Here is a 15,912-nt window from a genome sequence, read left to right on the forward strand (position 1 = left end):
AGCTTGGGAAGAAGAGTTAAAGCAGAGATATCAATTAAGTGGCTAGTACAACAATTAAGTGGCCAGTTGAGAGACAATAAAAATATAAATTGAGTTAGCAACATCATGTAAGTGAAGTGAAGATGGATGTAAGCAAAGATATGGAAGGCTTAGAAATTCATTGAATACAATGGAAGGAGGTTAGGAGGAGAAGTTAATAAGTGACAGTGTAGTGATGAAAATGACTCCATGATTGCAAACCTGAGAGACTAAAAGAATACTGAAACCAAGGAATTTGAAAGAGGGATAGGTTGTAGAGAAAGATAATTAGTTTAGTTTTGGATAATTTAAATTTGAGATGCTTATAGGATATTCAGTTTGAAACCTCCAATAAGTAGTTCTATGATTCAAGATTAGCATTCAAGATAGATATATAGATTTGGGAATTAGCATATCTAAAAATAATCACAAGGATTCTATGACCTAAAAATCTATGAGAAATTTGACTCAGGAGAGATTGGAAGTTCTCAAAAATGAAATTCTAATAAGACAAACACAAACAATTCCAAAGAGGAAGAAAAGTAAAGTTATATATTTATAGCCAACATCGACCAAAAAATAATTTTAAAAGACATATAAACAATAATAACAAATACAGGTAACTGGGGGATATAAATGAGTGATAAAATTTTATCAAATAGTGAGTCTCAGGAAAGCTAAAGTTCAAAATCAACTAGAGCTAGCAATGAATAATAAACACACGAAAAATAGCTGTTTTCTTTTTGTTGGGTATTAGGAAGAGGATCAGAAGTTTCAACTGCTACAATGGATAGATGCAATAATGATGAATGTAGTTTGGAAAATAAGAACTGAAACTATTAATCTACCTTCTATTTCTTATGGGTAGAACAAAAACTATTAAGAGACATTTGGGAACAAATAGGTGGCACAGTAGATGGAGCATTAGCCATAGAATCAGAAAGACCTGATTTCAAATCTGGCCTGTGATACTTAATATGTGTGACAAATAAAGAGATGATAAAAGAATAAGTGACCTTAAACAGCTCAGATCACCAAGCCAAAATGAAATACCCAAGGAGATGAAAAGAATTGATGAATGTGACACTTATCTATCATCAGTCTTTGAAAAAATAATGGTCAATGTTAGTGGTGCAATTGAATTAGAAATGGAGGTATGTCCTCATTTTTAAAAAAGGAAAATTATAGATCTGTGAGCTTGACTTCAATTCCTGGAATTCATTAAAATTCAACTAGGTAGGTTACAGTATGGGAAAAACAAGGTCACAAAAAGGACTTAAAGGAGATTGTATCTTGGCAATATCAAAAATGAGATATGATAGTTTTTTTAAGCTAAGATAAATTTAAACCTTAAAAAATTAGTGTCTAGAATAGGGGAAATGATAGTCCCAACTTAACTATTCTCCAGTAACACCATATATTAGAAATGAGGGCATCAAATTTTAAGGAGGACACAATAAACCACAGCAAACTAGGAGAATAAGATCAATATGTTGAGGAACTAGAAAGGACATCACACAGGAAATCATTGGAAGGAACTAGAAATGTTTTATCTGGAGAAGAGAAGACCTAGAAGAGACTGTCTTCAAATTCAAGATAATTATGAGAAAGATGAATTCACAAATCTAAAAAGTATAACTAGAAGCAATGGATAGAAGCTGGAGAAAGATAAATTTCAGCTTGATACAATCCAAAACTCAAATGACTTGCTTCAAGACAAAAAAGTTATTCTTTACAAGAGATCTATGAGGCTTCTTAAACTTTTTCTACTTGAAACCCTTTTTGCCCATGAAATTTTTATGTGTATATAGATAAATAAAACAGGTATGCAAAACAAACATTTACTGATAATAAATCATAATTTCACAACACCCCTTACTTTCAGTTACAAGACCTCATATAGGAACAAGAACAACAATTTAAGAAAGTGGGTGTTATATCAGTACTGATAAGAGAAGCTGTAGAGGAAATTCTTATTCAATTGTCATTTTGATTACTGATTAGACTATTTTATGGCCCTTTCAACTCTGACATTCTGTGAATCTGTTTTAAAATTAGGGAAAGAGAAAGGAGAAAAAGAGATGGAGGGAGAAAAGTTATGAAGGAGAATGAAAAGATTGTAATAAACAAATATTTATTAAGTTCCCGCCATATGCCAAGAACTGTACTGAGAACTGGAGATATAAAGAAAGGCAAAAAAATTTTTAAATGGGGGGAGGAGGGAAAGGGAAAAGGGACTAAACTACCTGGTCTTATCTGATGATTTACAAGCTTAATATTAAAAAAAGAGAGAGAAGGGAAACTTTTCTTTATACATTTCATAAGTAAGAGTTCCAAATTCTGCTAAATCCCTTTTAAGTCAGGTCCCATTCTTCCCCAAGATTATAATTCTAGAGCAAAGTTCACACTTCATTATGATTGTTATTGGACATATATCTCCCTTGTACCATTTCTAATAGCTTTAACCAAAACCTTGTCCTACTGAATAATCCTAAAATAATGCTCCATCCTGTCACTGTTCAAAAGAACTATTAATGAATGAGATTATACTTAGCCTCTGTGTCATGAGCAAACAAATCATTTGAAGACTAAAGTTTTTTAAAGCAAGAATTTATTTTTTAAATGCAAATTTAAATTCTTTTCTTTGCTTACCTGGGTAATGAAGTGCTTATCTGCAATCTTGGCAAAGCAGGAATAACTTCTACTGTGGAGCCATTGGTCTTTATTCCTGGTAGGCTGTCCAGCAAACAATCACTAAACACTCCAAAAACAGTAGTATGATAACCTGAAAAAAAAAAAAATTAATCTCAGTGAATCTTGAAAGGTTTTATTCTTAAGTCCTTCTGATCATCAAGAATATTCATTGCATGGCTATTCAGTATTCCACATTACTATTTGCCCATATAAAAAATGTAGAATAGGGCAGTTAGGTGGCACAGTGGATGGAGCACCAGCCCTGAATTCGGGAGGACTTGAGTTCAAATCTGATCTCAGACACTTAACACTTCTTAGCTGTGTGACCCTGGGCAAGACCCTTAACCCCAATTGTCTCAGGAAAAAAAAAATTAGAATGAAGCAATACTTCTCTGCAAGGCATAAGAAAGTTTAGTAGATATTGTAAAAATGCTTTGGAATGCTTTTAGACACAGGAAAACCCAATGACTAAGTAGTAGTCTTACAACCAGACATTTATAATCTGAAAAAGAATATACTCTAAAAATTTATGATTTCATCAATCCAATTATGCTTTGAGAAAGAGTTTATAAATGGTTTTGGCAGAAAAAAAAAAAACTAAGAACATTATGGCTAGTGTTCTGGAAATAAGCTTTTATTTCTTGGAAATTTCTTGGAAATAAACTAAGACTTTAGACAGCATCACAAAGACCAAAACTCAATCAATAACTTAAAACTTGCTTGCTTGACAGAATTTTTGGAAACTAATACTCCATGGGCATGAGCACAGTCTTTCAGATGCTAAAGTCACATTGCCAACATAATATAAAGCATAAAAATTTAGTAGATTTTAGTAGAAGAAGAATATGTACAAAAACTGAATTTCAAAACTGAATAATTTCAAAGTGATTTGAAATGAGATTGTTAGCAAACATGCAAAATTACAGAATAACAAAATAACTGAGAGAGAAGGAATTTCAGAAGTTACCTGGTCCAAAGTTTATCTGACTAAAAATTTCCAGTTACTTAATAAAAGATTAAAATAGACTATAAACATAGATATAATTATCATAAACAATATACAACCATAATCAAATATCAACCTTTCATTAAATGACAATGACTATTTTTCACTAGTTTTAAATCAACTCTTAGCTGAAAATAAAAAGTCTACTATCTAATTACAAATAAGGTTATTTTATAGATATTTAAAGTCTTGGCTTCTGCCTCTTTAAAGACCTCAATTTCAAACACTTCCAATTTCCTGTTCTTTCATTTTCTTCCTGTTGAATTTATTTATTTTATTTTTTTAAAATAACTTTTTATTGATAGAACCCATGCCAGGGTAATTTTTTTTTTTTTACTGCATTATCTCTTGCATTCACTTCTGTTCCAATTTTTCCCCTCCCTCCCTCCCTCCCTCTACCCCCTTCCCTAGATGGCAAGCAGTCCTTTACATGTTGAATAGGTTACAGTATATCCTAGATACAATATATGTGTGCAGAACTGAACAATTTTCTTGTTGCATAGGGAGAATTGAATTCAGAAGGTAGAAATAACCCGGGAAGAAAAACAAAAATGCAAGCAGTTTATATTCATTTCCCAGTGTTCTTTCTTTGGGTGTAGCTGCTTCTCTCCATCTTTGATCTGAATTAACTCTCTTTATTGAAGAGATCCACTTTCATCAGAATATATCCTCAAACAGTATCATTGTTGAGGTATATAATGATCTCCTGGTTCTGCTCGTTTCAATTAGCATCAGTTCATGTAAGTCTCGCCAATCCTCTCTGTATTCATCCTGCTGGTCATTCCTTGCAGAACAATAATATTCCATAACTTCCTGTTGAATTTAACTGACAGACATTCTTCTCAATCATTTCTCTTGAATTTTCACTATTACCCATTCTGGTATATTACCATATGTAACTTCAACTATCTCAATCTGTTTTTCTAACATTGTGATCTTTGGCAGGTCCTCCAGGACACTCAATTTGCTTATTGGTAAAATAAGAAAGTTGGACGCTGTCTAAAATCTTTTCTAGTTCTAACTGTTCTATATTCTGTGTTCTAATGTTCTTTATTGAAATGTCTCTTCCTGCTATAATATGCTATTCCTTTTTACCATCACACACTGTATTTGAAGGTCCCCTTATCACTGTAGCATTCTACAGTCTAAATACACAAAATCCTCAGATATTAGTGATGGAATGGACCAAAGAGATCATCTAATCCTATCCCCAACTTTAGAAATAAAGAAAATGAGGCAAAAGTTGTTATGTGATTTGCCTAACGTCATGAGAAAGCTGATTTCTTGGGGACTCCTACTTAAACACTAATCATATTTTGTATAAGTCACAAAAGAATGTAGATTCCGATGGGGAGGCTTTTTGCAGACTTCACTCTTATATAACAGAAATTACTTGTATACAAGCTACAAAGACGGCTTGTGTAACTACAGGATCAAGAGAATGCTGGCATGAAATATCTCTACCCTGTTTCGCCCACATTCCATGCCGGTATGACAGAAAGCCCTTAAATTTCCCCAAAATATTTTTGGGGTTGTGCTATCTCCCTTTGCCTAAACCAAAGAGTATTTGATCCATCTTTGACCACCTAGTCAGGGAAGATATTTCTGGAAATCTTGTGACCCTGACAGTATTCATAATTTAGTCTATGCTTGTGGTATTCAATGAAATCACTGTTCTATTTTTAACATAATTGTTACCCAATAAAAGTAGTGCCCTAAGGGTAGGTGGCACCTCAGATACAGAGAGAGGTCTAGAGTCTCTTAGTTGAAGGGAGCCAGACTTCTCTAATAAAGTGTTTTTGGCTTGGAACTCTACCTCAGTTTCTCTTGTCTAGGATGTTTTTTTTTCCACAATCACATAGGTAATGAGAACAACTATATCTGAAGCCACTATATTTAACAACTGAGTCTTTGCTCTTAAGGAGCTTATATTATAATGGAGGGGACAATTTTCAAATAACTATGTAGATATTCTATGTAGATGCAAGGTAATATCAGAAAAAAAAAGTACTCAGGGAAGAGTGGAAAACAGTAACTGTGATGATTTGATCTGAGTCTTAAAGGAAGCTAGGACTCTAGAGATAGGAAGAAAAAGTATCTCAAAAATAGGGGATAACCAAAACAAATATATGGATTCAGGAGACGACTTTTGTGTGCTATGAAGAGCAAAAATAGTGTAAACAAGTTGTAGAGCATATGGCTATGAGGGAAATGATTATTAATAATTAATGATTTGAGGAAATTCAGAGTTCCCCCTTTTCCTCTATCTTCATTTCAAAACTTTTATCTGTAACTCTGAGGTGCCACTATACATTTCTCAGATTAAAATGACAGGAAAACGGATGTGGGAAAACTGGGACACTAATCCATTGTTGGTGGAGTTGTGAATTGATCCAAACATTCTAGAGAGCAATTTGGAACTACGACCAAAGGGCTATCAAAATGCATATATCATTTGCTCCAGTAATATCAATACTGGGTTTATATCCCAAAAAGATCATAAAAAAGGGAAAAGGACTCATATGTGCAAAAATGTTTATAGCAGTTCTTTTTGTAGGGGCAAGAAACTAGAAATTGAGTAGATGTTCATCAGTTGGAAAATGGCTAAATAAGTTATGGTATAGAATGTTACGGAATATTATTGTTCTGTAAGAAATGACCAACAGGATGATTTCAGAGAAGCCTGGAGAGACTTACATGAACTGATGCTGAGCAAAGTGAGCAGAAGCAGGAGAACATGGTACACAACAAGATTATGTGATGATTACCTGTGATGTATTTGGCGCTCTTTAACAGCGAGGTGATTCAGGCCAATTCCAATAGACTTATGATAGAGAAAGTCATCTGCACCAGAGAGAGGGCTATGGGGACTGAGTGTGGACCACAACATAGTATTTTCACCTTTTTTGCTGTTGTTTGCTTACTTTTTGTTTGATTTTTTTCTTTTTCTTTTCCTTTTTGATCTAATTGTTCTTGTGTAACATGATAATTGTGGAGGTATGTATAGAAGAATTTTAATGTTTATATTAGATTACTTGCTGTCTAGGGGAGGGAATGGAGAAAAATTTGGAACATAAAGTTTGTTGAATGTTGAAAACTATCTTTGCATGTGTTTTAAAAATAAAAAACTATTATTAAAAAAAAATGGAGACTCTGAAGGTTGAGTTAACCTCATCCTCTATCTGAACCCATCCAACTTACAAGAAATCTCCAGTCTATGGTAAATTCCATTCAATCAAATTTGGGGGGCAATAGAAACTCTTGTCAAAAGTACCCAAGATTGGACATTTTTTGGGTGTAGAAATATGATGTAGAGATAGTTCAAGAGTGACATGACCTCACTCTCAGTCCCTCATTGAAGTAAGCTCACCACCCTTAGTAAAATCTATTTTCATTAATTGTTAGAATTATCATCCTTTTGAACATTCATCTTCCAAAAGGACAAAAAGACACCCACTGCCATGATTGCCTTTAGTCTATGAGAGAGATGGCCAAATGACATCTGTGGCACCAATTAGAAGGCCATTGCAAAAGTACAAAAAATAAATAATGAGGACCTGTAGTAGGGTGATATCTATGGAAATAGAAAGAAAATGTATATGAAAAATGTTGTGAAAATAGAAAAATATAGCAGCAAATGGGATATATAGGATGATTACAAGTGAAAAGTCAAGAATGACACTGAGGTTACTATAGGCTTGGGTGAATGTGAGAATGTTGGTACCCTAAACAGAAATAGGGAAGGAGAAAAGGAGGGAAAATTTAGGGAGAAATATGAGCTCTGTTTTAGAGATATTGAGTTGGAAATGCCTGTGGGATTTTCAGTTTGAAATGGCCAAAAGAAATCTGGAAATGTCATACTAAAAATTAGAATAGAGACAGGGTTTAAATATAGAGTTTTCGGAATCATCTGGCCAAAAATGATAGCTGAATCTAGGAGAACTGAGATCACAAAATGAGATTACATTGAGTGAGAAAAAAGTGCAATATAGAATCATGTAGAATGCAAGGACTAGTGAATATGACCTGCATAAAGATCTAACAAAGGAGGTTGAGAAGGAACATTCAGACACACAGTAGAAGAACCAAGATAGTATTTTCATGAAAATCGAGAAAAAAACATTTGGGAGATGTTGATCAACAATGTCAAAACCTATCAAGAAATCAAAAAGGATAAAGATGAGAAAAGCTCATCATATTTTACAACAGAGAAATCATTGGTAACTTTGTAGAGAGAAGTTTCACTTAAATAAGGACATCTAAAACCAGATTTCATAAGATTTAGCAAACTAAAAGAAATTAAGATACTTAGTTGATAACTTTGCCAAGGAGTTTATCTAGGAAGAGGAGGAAAGATACCAGACAACAATTAACAGAGATGGTTAAATCAAATTGTGGCTTTTTAAGGATGAAAGAGACATAGATGTATTTGTAGGTAGCAGGGGGCAAGAAAATAGGAAGAAATTGAAAATTTAAACATTTATCAAGCACCTACCATGTGCCAGGTACTGTACTAAATCCTGAGGAGAAGGGAGGAGGGAAGGGCAGGAGGGGGGAGGACTAAAGAGGAAGGGAAGGAGAAGGGAGAGGAGAGGGGAGAGAGGAAAAAGAGGACAGAAGGGAGAGAGAAAGAGGGAGGGAGGGAAGGAGAGAGGGAGGGAGGGAAGAAGAGAGAGAGAGAGAGAGAGAGAGAGAGAGAGAGAGAGAGGAGAGAGAGAGAGAGAGAGAGAGAGAGAGAGAAGGAGAGGGGTGTTAAGTGGATGTTAAGACAGAATGCTAAAGTTGCTTAATTTTTATTTCTATCATCGCCTTGTTATGAGGTGGGCAGTGTTTCTCTCTACTGGTCCTGTAAAATCATGGTTGACCATTTCAGTGATCAGAATTATTAATTCTTTCAAAATTGTTCATTTTTATGACAATTATGATCTCTCCCAAAGAGATCATAAAGGAAGGAAAGGAACTCACATGTGCAAAAATGTTTGTGGCAGCTCTTTTTGTAGTGGCTAGAAACTGGAAACTGAGTGAATGCCCATCAGTTGGAGAATGGCTGAATAAGTTATGGTATATGAATGTTACAGAATATTATTGTTCTATAAGAAATGATCAGCAGGCTGGAAAGACTTCCATGCACTGATGCTAAGTGAAATGAATAGAACCAAGAAAACATTGTACATAGTAACAAAAATATTATGCGATGATCAATTGTGATGGGCTTGACTCTTTTCAGCAATGTGGTGATTCAGGCCAATTCTAACAGACTTGTGATGGAGAGAGCCCTCTGCATTCAGAGAAAGGACTATAGAGACTAGAATGTAGATCACTATATAGTATTTTCATCTTTTTTGTTATTATTTGCTTGCTTTTTTTCTTTCACATATTTTTCCCTTTTTGAGCCTATTTTTCTTGTGTACTATGATAAATGTAGAAATATATTTAGAAGAACTGCAGGGGTTTAACTGATATTGGAATACTTATCTAAGGGGAGGGGAGAAGAAAGAAGAAAAGTTTGAAACACAAGGTTTTGCAAGGGTGAATGTTGAAAACTATCTTTGAATGCATTTTGAAAATAAAAAGGTATTGTTAACAAAACAAATAAATTATTATCCTGGTTCTACTCACTTCATTCTGTATCTTTTAATACAAAAATCCTTAATTTTGGTTCATTTCTTAAAGCATAATAATATTCCTTTACAATATTAGAATATAATTTTTTTCTGTCATTTTCCAAATAATGGGTATTCTCTCCCTTAGTTATTAGTTCTTTTTCACAGCAACAACAACAAAAAAGTTGCAAAAAATATTTCTGTACGTATAGGGGCTTTTCCTCTATCTTTGGGGTTAAGCCTTTTAGTAATTGTCAGTAGGTCAAAAGGAAAATAGTTGAGTAACTTGGGGAGCATAATTCTAAATTGCTTTCTAGAATGTCTAGATCAATTCAGTAATACATCAACAATGCCTCAATGTGTCTGTTTTTTCATAGCCTCTTCAACATTTGTCATTGATCTGTGGTATATAAATGGCTTCAGTTTCTTCTCTTGAAAAATGCCACTTCATATACTTACATCATTCATCAATGAAGAATGGACCTTATTCTTAATAAAGTTAAATCAATTTCTTGTATATCTTAGAAATATCTCCTCTTCCCCTTTCTCTGCAATGCTTCTTCATACTCCATATGCTTTTCAGCTCCTTTCTCTGTGTGATCTTTCCAAATAAAATATAAGCTCCCTGAGGGCAAAGATTATCTTTCTTTCTACTTGTATTTGTATTGTCAGTGTTTGGCTAATACCTACAGTCTTAGAAAGTGATTAATAAATGTTTGTAAACTTGGCTTGAAAATGAGACTTTTATCAGAGAAACTTTTTGACAGATGTTTTTTCCTATTTAGAGAGGAAATACCTGTTTAGGTACCAGTTTTGACAGAAAGACTTAGCTATAATAGACCTGTTTATGCAGAAACTTTTAAATTTTATGTCATCAGGATTGTCTAGTTTATCTTCTAATATCATCTCCATCCCTTAGTCATAATCTTGCCCCATCCTGAAATATGCAAAGTAATTTCTCCCTTATTCTTCTAAATTAAGAGTCAGCAAACTGCTGTCCACACCTGTGACTAATAATAATTTATATATATATATATACACATATATATATATAAAATAAGTTTGCATTTAAGAATTTCACACAAATAACTTTGTATTTTAAAATATAAAAACCATTCTTAGCCCAGTGAAAAATATAAAAACAAAGAAAAGGATTTAGCTTGCAGTCATACTTTGCTGACCTTTATTCTAAATTGTTTATTACGAGACCTTTTAGAGCTATCGTATATATATATATCTATGTGCAGCTTAACTTGATATATCATGTTAGATATTGGTTTAAACCTAATTTCTGCCATATTGAAATAGTTTTCTATCAAATTTCTATCAAATATCCTTACCCCAGTAGCTGAGTATTTGGAGTTTGTTGAATTTCTATATGTTGTGCAGCTAGCTCTACTTCTTAATCAATACCAAATCATTTTATTACTGCCTTCTAACTATTTTGATATTTGATATTGCTAAACTCCCTTTTCCCCAATTTTTTTATTATTTCCCTTGAGAATATTGACCTTTTGTTTTTCCAGATTAATTTTGTTATTCTTTTTGTCCAGTTCTGTGAAATAAAAATTTGGCAGTTTGGTATGGCACTGAATAAGTAAATTAATTAGAGTAATATTGTCATTTGATTATAATAAATTGGCCTACCTATGAGCAATTAATGTTTCCCTAATTATTTTGGTATCTTTATTTCAATAAGTAGTGTTTGTAATTGTTTTCATATAAATTCCTTTAAGTTATTAGAATAAGTAAAACACCAAGGCTTTACTAGTCCTGCTGTTATATTAAATGCAATTTCTCTTTCCATCTCTTCCTGCTGGGTTTTACTGACATACAAAAATTCTGTTGATTTGTGTGAATTTATTTTATATTCTGCAACTTTATTGAAGTTATTGTTTCAATTACTACTTAATTATTATCTGACAAAAAAATGGTAATTGTTTCTTTTTCTTCTAAGCTTATTCCCTCAATTTCTTTTTCTTGTCTTATAACAATAGCCAACATTTCTAAAACTATGTCAAACAAATTATACCAAAGGATATCCTTACTTACCTTCTGATCTTACTGGAAAGGACTCTACTTTATCTTCATTACTTATATGCCATGTAAAAAAGTGAGTCCATTTATTCCTATGTTTGATAGTGCTTTTCAAAGAAATGGGTATTGTATTTTGTCAAAAGCTTTATCTACAACTTCATGCTTTTGTTATTATATTAAAGTGGTAGATGTTTGTAGTTTTTCTAACATTAAACCAGCTCTATGGTTCTGGAATAAATACATGTAGTAGTATATAATCTTTGTGATATGATACTATACTCTTTGCTAACATTTTATTTTAATTTTTGCATCAATGTTTGTTAGGAATATTGGTCTACAGCTTTCTTCCTCTGTTCTAAGAGTTTCCATGAGGGAGACAAATACATGTAAAAATATATAAAAAACCAATACAGAGTTACTAAATATAAATGTAACAAAGTAATTAAATTGTAGGTGATTTGAGAAAGAAGGCATTGGCAGTTATGATTTGTTCAATATCAAATAACCAAATGTGCCAGAGATAGGACCTAAATGAAGATCTTCCTTGCTCTTAGGTCAGTTTTCCTAATTATTTTGTCATCATACTTCTGATTTCTGGTAAGTGTAGGTGTTTAATAACTCTCTAGTTCAGGGGTCCTCAAACTTTTTAAATAGGGGGCCAGTTCACTGTCCCTCAGACTGGTGGAGGGCCGGACTATAGTAAAAACAAAAACTTTGTTTTGTGGGCCTTTAAATAAAGAAACTTCATAGCCCTGGGTGAGGGAGATAATCGTCCTCAGCTGCCACATCTGGCCTGTGGGCCGTAGTTTGAGGACCTCTGCTCTAGTTAATTTAAGTGAATAACAGGAGAGAGAGATGAGACTAAAAGGTCTAGTTTGGAGAGAAATTTTTAATAATCAGCTTAGAAATTATGAGTAAGGAGGGAAGATAGGTTCTCCAAAGGAGTGAGCATAAGAAAAACAAGAAGAGAACCATGAACATAGCTTTGAGATGTAATTGATGATTAATAGGAAAAGAATACCCCCCAAAATAAGAAAAAGGAATCTAAGAAGCAGGAGAATAATAAAGAGGGCAAAATTTTATAGAAGCATAAGGAGAGAACAGTTTAAGGGGGAAAATAAAGACTCAGGCTGTCAAATACAGCAAACAGGGTCAAAGATATAAGAAGTGAGAAAAATCATTTAATAAATAATGAAAATGATAACCTTCAGTGCATGGCAGTGGGGAAGCCTGAAACCAGACTGAAAAGTTCAGGATGAACAGAACAGGTGGTGATGACATTCAGAAAGTGTAAATAATACACCTATACTAGTTATTGACTCATTAAAAGTAGAAAGGATGGGACCAATAATCAGTTTCATCAAAATAAGGAGACAGACATATGTGATGACCGCGTATTTAAAATCAGGCGGAGTCAGGAATTCAGGTTAAGGGAAAAATCTTCAATCTTTATTCTCAGTAGAGGTGAAGAAAGCAATATGGGCAGCTGCAATAGGAAGCCAGCTAGCAGAGGGGAATCAGAGGTCAAGGGTGGTCGCGATAGCAATGCGAGCAGCTGTGACAAGATGCTAGCCAGCAGTCTCTCTTTCCACTTCCCTTTCTGCTCCCCTGCCTCCACCCACCAATATCGTCATTTCCTATACAACACATCAGGACTTGCACAAAGAGTGGGCGGGGCCATTCTTTCTCCAAGCAAATATATTAATAGAGTATGGTCCAACAACCCCCCAACCCCCAGCCCCACCAGGAGTGGCGCTATAGAAAGCATGCTTAACCTGATAGAAGATCAAGGGCTACTTGTAACTTGGGAACAGGCAGCTAGACTTCTTGGTACATTAAAACGCACCTCCCCTTGGTTCTTAGAGGAAGAGCAAATCTCTCCAGATAATTGGACATTAATTGGGCAACAGCTCTCCGCATATTACAACGAAAACGGTCCTCATTCAATTTCTATTGAGGCATTCTATTTATACAATATAATACAGTTGGCCTTAAGATACCATATAAGTTCTAGAAGAAAAGGAAAAAACTCTAGGAATAGCCAAATGGGGAAGCCTGAGATAAAAGAGGAAGCTAGGAGCATAGTAAAAAGCTGTACAGCTTGCCTTCCTTTCCACCCTCCTATGCTCCCTCCAGGGAAGAACCCTCATGGTTTGAGACACAATGAAATCTGGCAAATGAATGTGACCCATTATAAATCTGTCTTTTATCCATTTTGTGTTAGACACCTTTTCAGGATTCACTTTTGCAATACCAGCAGCAAAAGAGACAGCCCGAATGGTCCCTGAATTCCTCACGCAAGCATTTGCCATTATGGGTGTGCCACAAGCAATAAAAACAGACAATGGTCCTGCATACACCTCCAAACATTTTGAACACTTTTTTGCACAGTATAAGATTTTACACACCACTGGCATACCCTTTAATCCTCAAGGACAGGCAATAGTAGAAAGAAGAAACAGGGATATTAAGACGCTGCTCCAAAAACAAAAGAAAGGGGGAGCCACAGGTAACCCTAGAGAACTAGTAAATCTAACCCTTTATACTATTAACTTCTTGATTTTTGACAAAGATGCACTGGCTCCAGCAGACAGGTTTTATAACCCACCAGAAGGGCAGTGTCCAGTGCGAGCAGCTCCACTATCTTTAGATAATCGCCAGATGATGTGGAGAGACCCAGAAAGTGGTGAATGGAAGGGACCAGATAGGCTAACTGCTTGGGGGAGAGGGTTTGCTTGCATCTCTACAGGTGGAGAAGGAATCAGATGGGTGTCAACAAGCCATATTGTCCATGGCAGAGAGACGGAGCAGACCCTTGAAACGAAGGAGAAGACCCAAGAAACATCGGGTGGTTCTGTTGCTGATTGTGCTCACCATTGAAAGAGCGTGGCAGTTATGGTGTTTGACTCATGGACATAGAAAATTGTTGGACTTCAAAACCCTCAGGAATCATTGGATTCCCTAACACATAAAAAGACTTTTGCAGACATATTCACAAATAAAGAAAATAGCTTAGAGAGAAAGACTGATGCTTTTATATGAGAAAATTTGGGAGGATATCCCCCAAAGTATTAGTCAAGAAGTCAGGAAATTTGGGTTCCTGTCACAAGTTTTGCCTCTAATTTAAAGTTGTATGAACTAAGCTTTTCGATGTTAGTTTATTCAATGTTAAATAGGTATAGTTTCGGCAATAAAACTCTAAGAAGCTATAAATAAAGTTCAAAGGGAAGGAGTGAATAACACATCTCATAAAAGGTTAAAGGACATGAACAGACAATTTCAGAGGAAGAAATGCAAACTATCAAGAGTCATATTTACAAAATGCTACAAATCACTAATAATTTGAGAAATGCAAATTAAAACATTCTAAGATTCTTGCACCCAAAACATTGACAAAGATGATCCACCAGAAAAAAAAAAAAAGGAAAATGACAAATGTTAGAGGGGCTGAAGAAAAATAAGCACATCAATGCACTATGAGTAGAGTAATAAATTAGGACAGTCGTTATTGAAAGCAATTTGGAACTACATATAAGAATCCACTAAACCTTTAAACTCATGAATACCATTACTAGAGCTATCTAAAGAGACCAAAAAAAGAAAAAGATTAATATGTTTTAAAATATGTATAGTAGCACTTTTGGCAGTGGCACAGAAATTAAGAAAATAAAACTAATTAATGGAATTCTACTGTGTATAAGAAGTGACAAAGGTGAGGAGTTAAGAGAGAGAAAACATGTATGAATTGATGCAGAAGAAAGTAAACAGTATCAGGATAATAATTTACACAATAACAACAACAACAACAACAAAAAGATGATCAGCTTTGAAAAATTTATTAACTCTGATCAATACAGTGCCTAACCATGATTCCAGAACACCAGTAATCAAGTATATTGCTTACTTGACTCCTGATTGAGCGCAGTTAGTCTCAAGATGCAGAAGGCAAACATAATTTTTGGACATGGTCAATATCAGCTTTTTCCCTTAACTATATATTTGTTATAAGAATTATTAATTGAAAAAAATTTAAAACTTTTTTTAAATTTAAAATCAGGCAAAACTATCAAATGTTATATTCAGCTTTCCATTTTTTTTTTTGGCAAAAAGTCATGACTAAAAAATAAGTGGGGAGCAGCTAGATGTGTAGTGGATAGAGCACCAGTCTTAGAGTCAGGAAGACCTAAGTTCAAATCCAGCCTCAGACACTTAACACTTATGTCAACACTTTGTGACCCTGAAAGTCACTAAACCCCAACTGCCTCTTCAAAAAAAAAAAAAAAGCATAATTATTCTTTGTGGATATTTTAAATTTTTACCCCCTCCATCTCTCACACTTCATGTTTTAATAAATCTTATCATTTCTCCCTTTATAATATCTACTCTCTCTCTTACTCAATTCCAATCAATTGTACAAATTCTACCAAATTTATATTTCTTATGAACCAATCTGTTCAAAATCCTGTTGCCTACCGTTTGAGCTCACCAGCTTGATATTCAAGACCCTCCACAATATGGGAGCACCTTTAAAACCTTTTCTCATATAACATCTCC

The 15,912-nt window shown here is 34.2% G+C and overlaps 1 protein-coding gene across 3 annotated transcripts in view; it reads right to left on the minus strand.

Annotated features, from left to right (window-relative positions):
- Window positions 1-15,912, minus strand: part of TRAPPC9 (trafficking protein particle complex subunit 9) — a 1,007,235-nt gene that overhangs the window by 768,044 nt on the left and 223,279 nt on the right. For all 3 annotated transcript variants that reach the window (XM_051971143.1, XM_051971142.1, XM_051971144.1), the window contains one exon: window positions 2,671-2,803. In XM_051971143.1, the coding sequence (XP_051827103.1) occupies window positions 2,671-2,803 (133 nt within the window). The remainder of the gene's footprint in view (window positions 1-2,670; window positions 2,804-15,912) is intronic.

This window comes from Antechinus flavipes, chromosome 1, assembly GCF_016432865.1.
Source record: "Antechinus flavipes isolate AdamAnt ecotype Samford, QLD, Australia chromosome 1, AdamAnt_v2, whole genome shotgun sequence".
In the NCBI taxonomy this organism is placed as follows: Eukaryota; Metazoa; Chordata; class Mammalia; order Dasyuromorphia; family Dasyuridae; genus Antechinus; species Antechinus flavipes.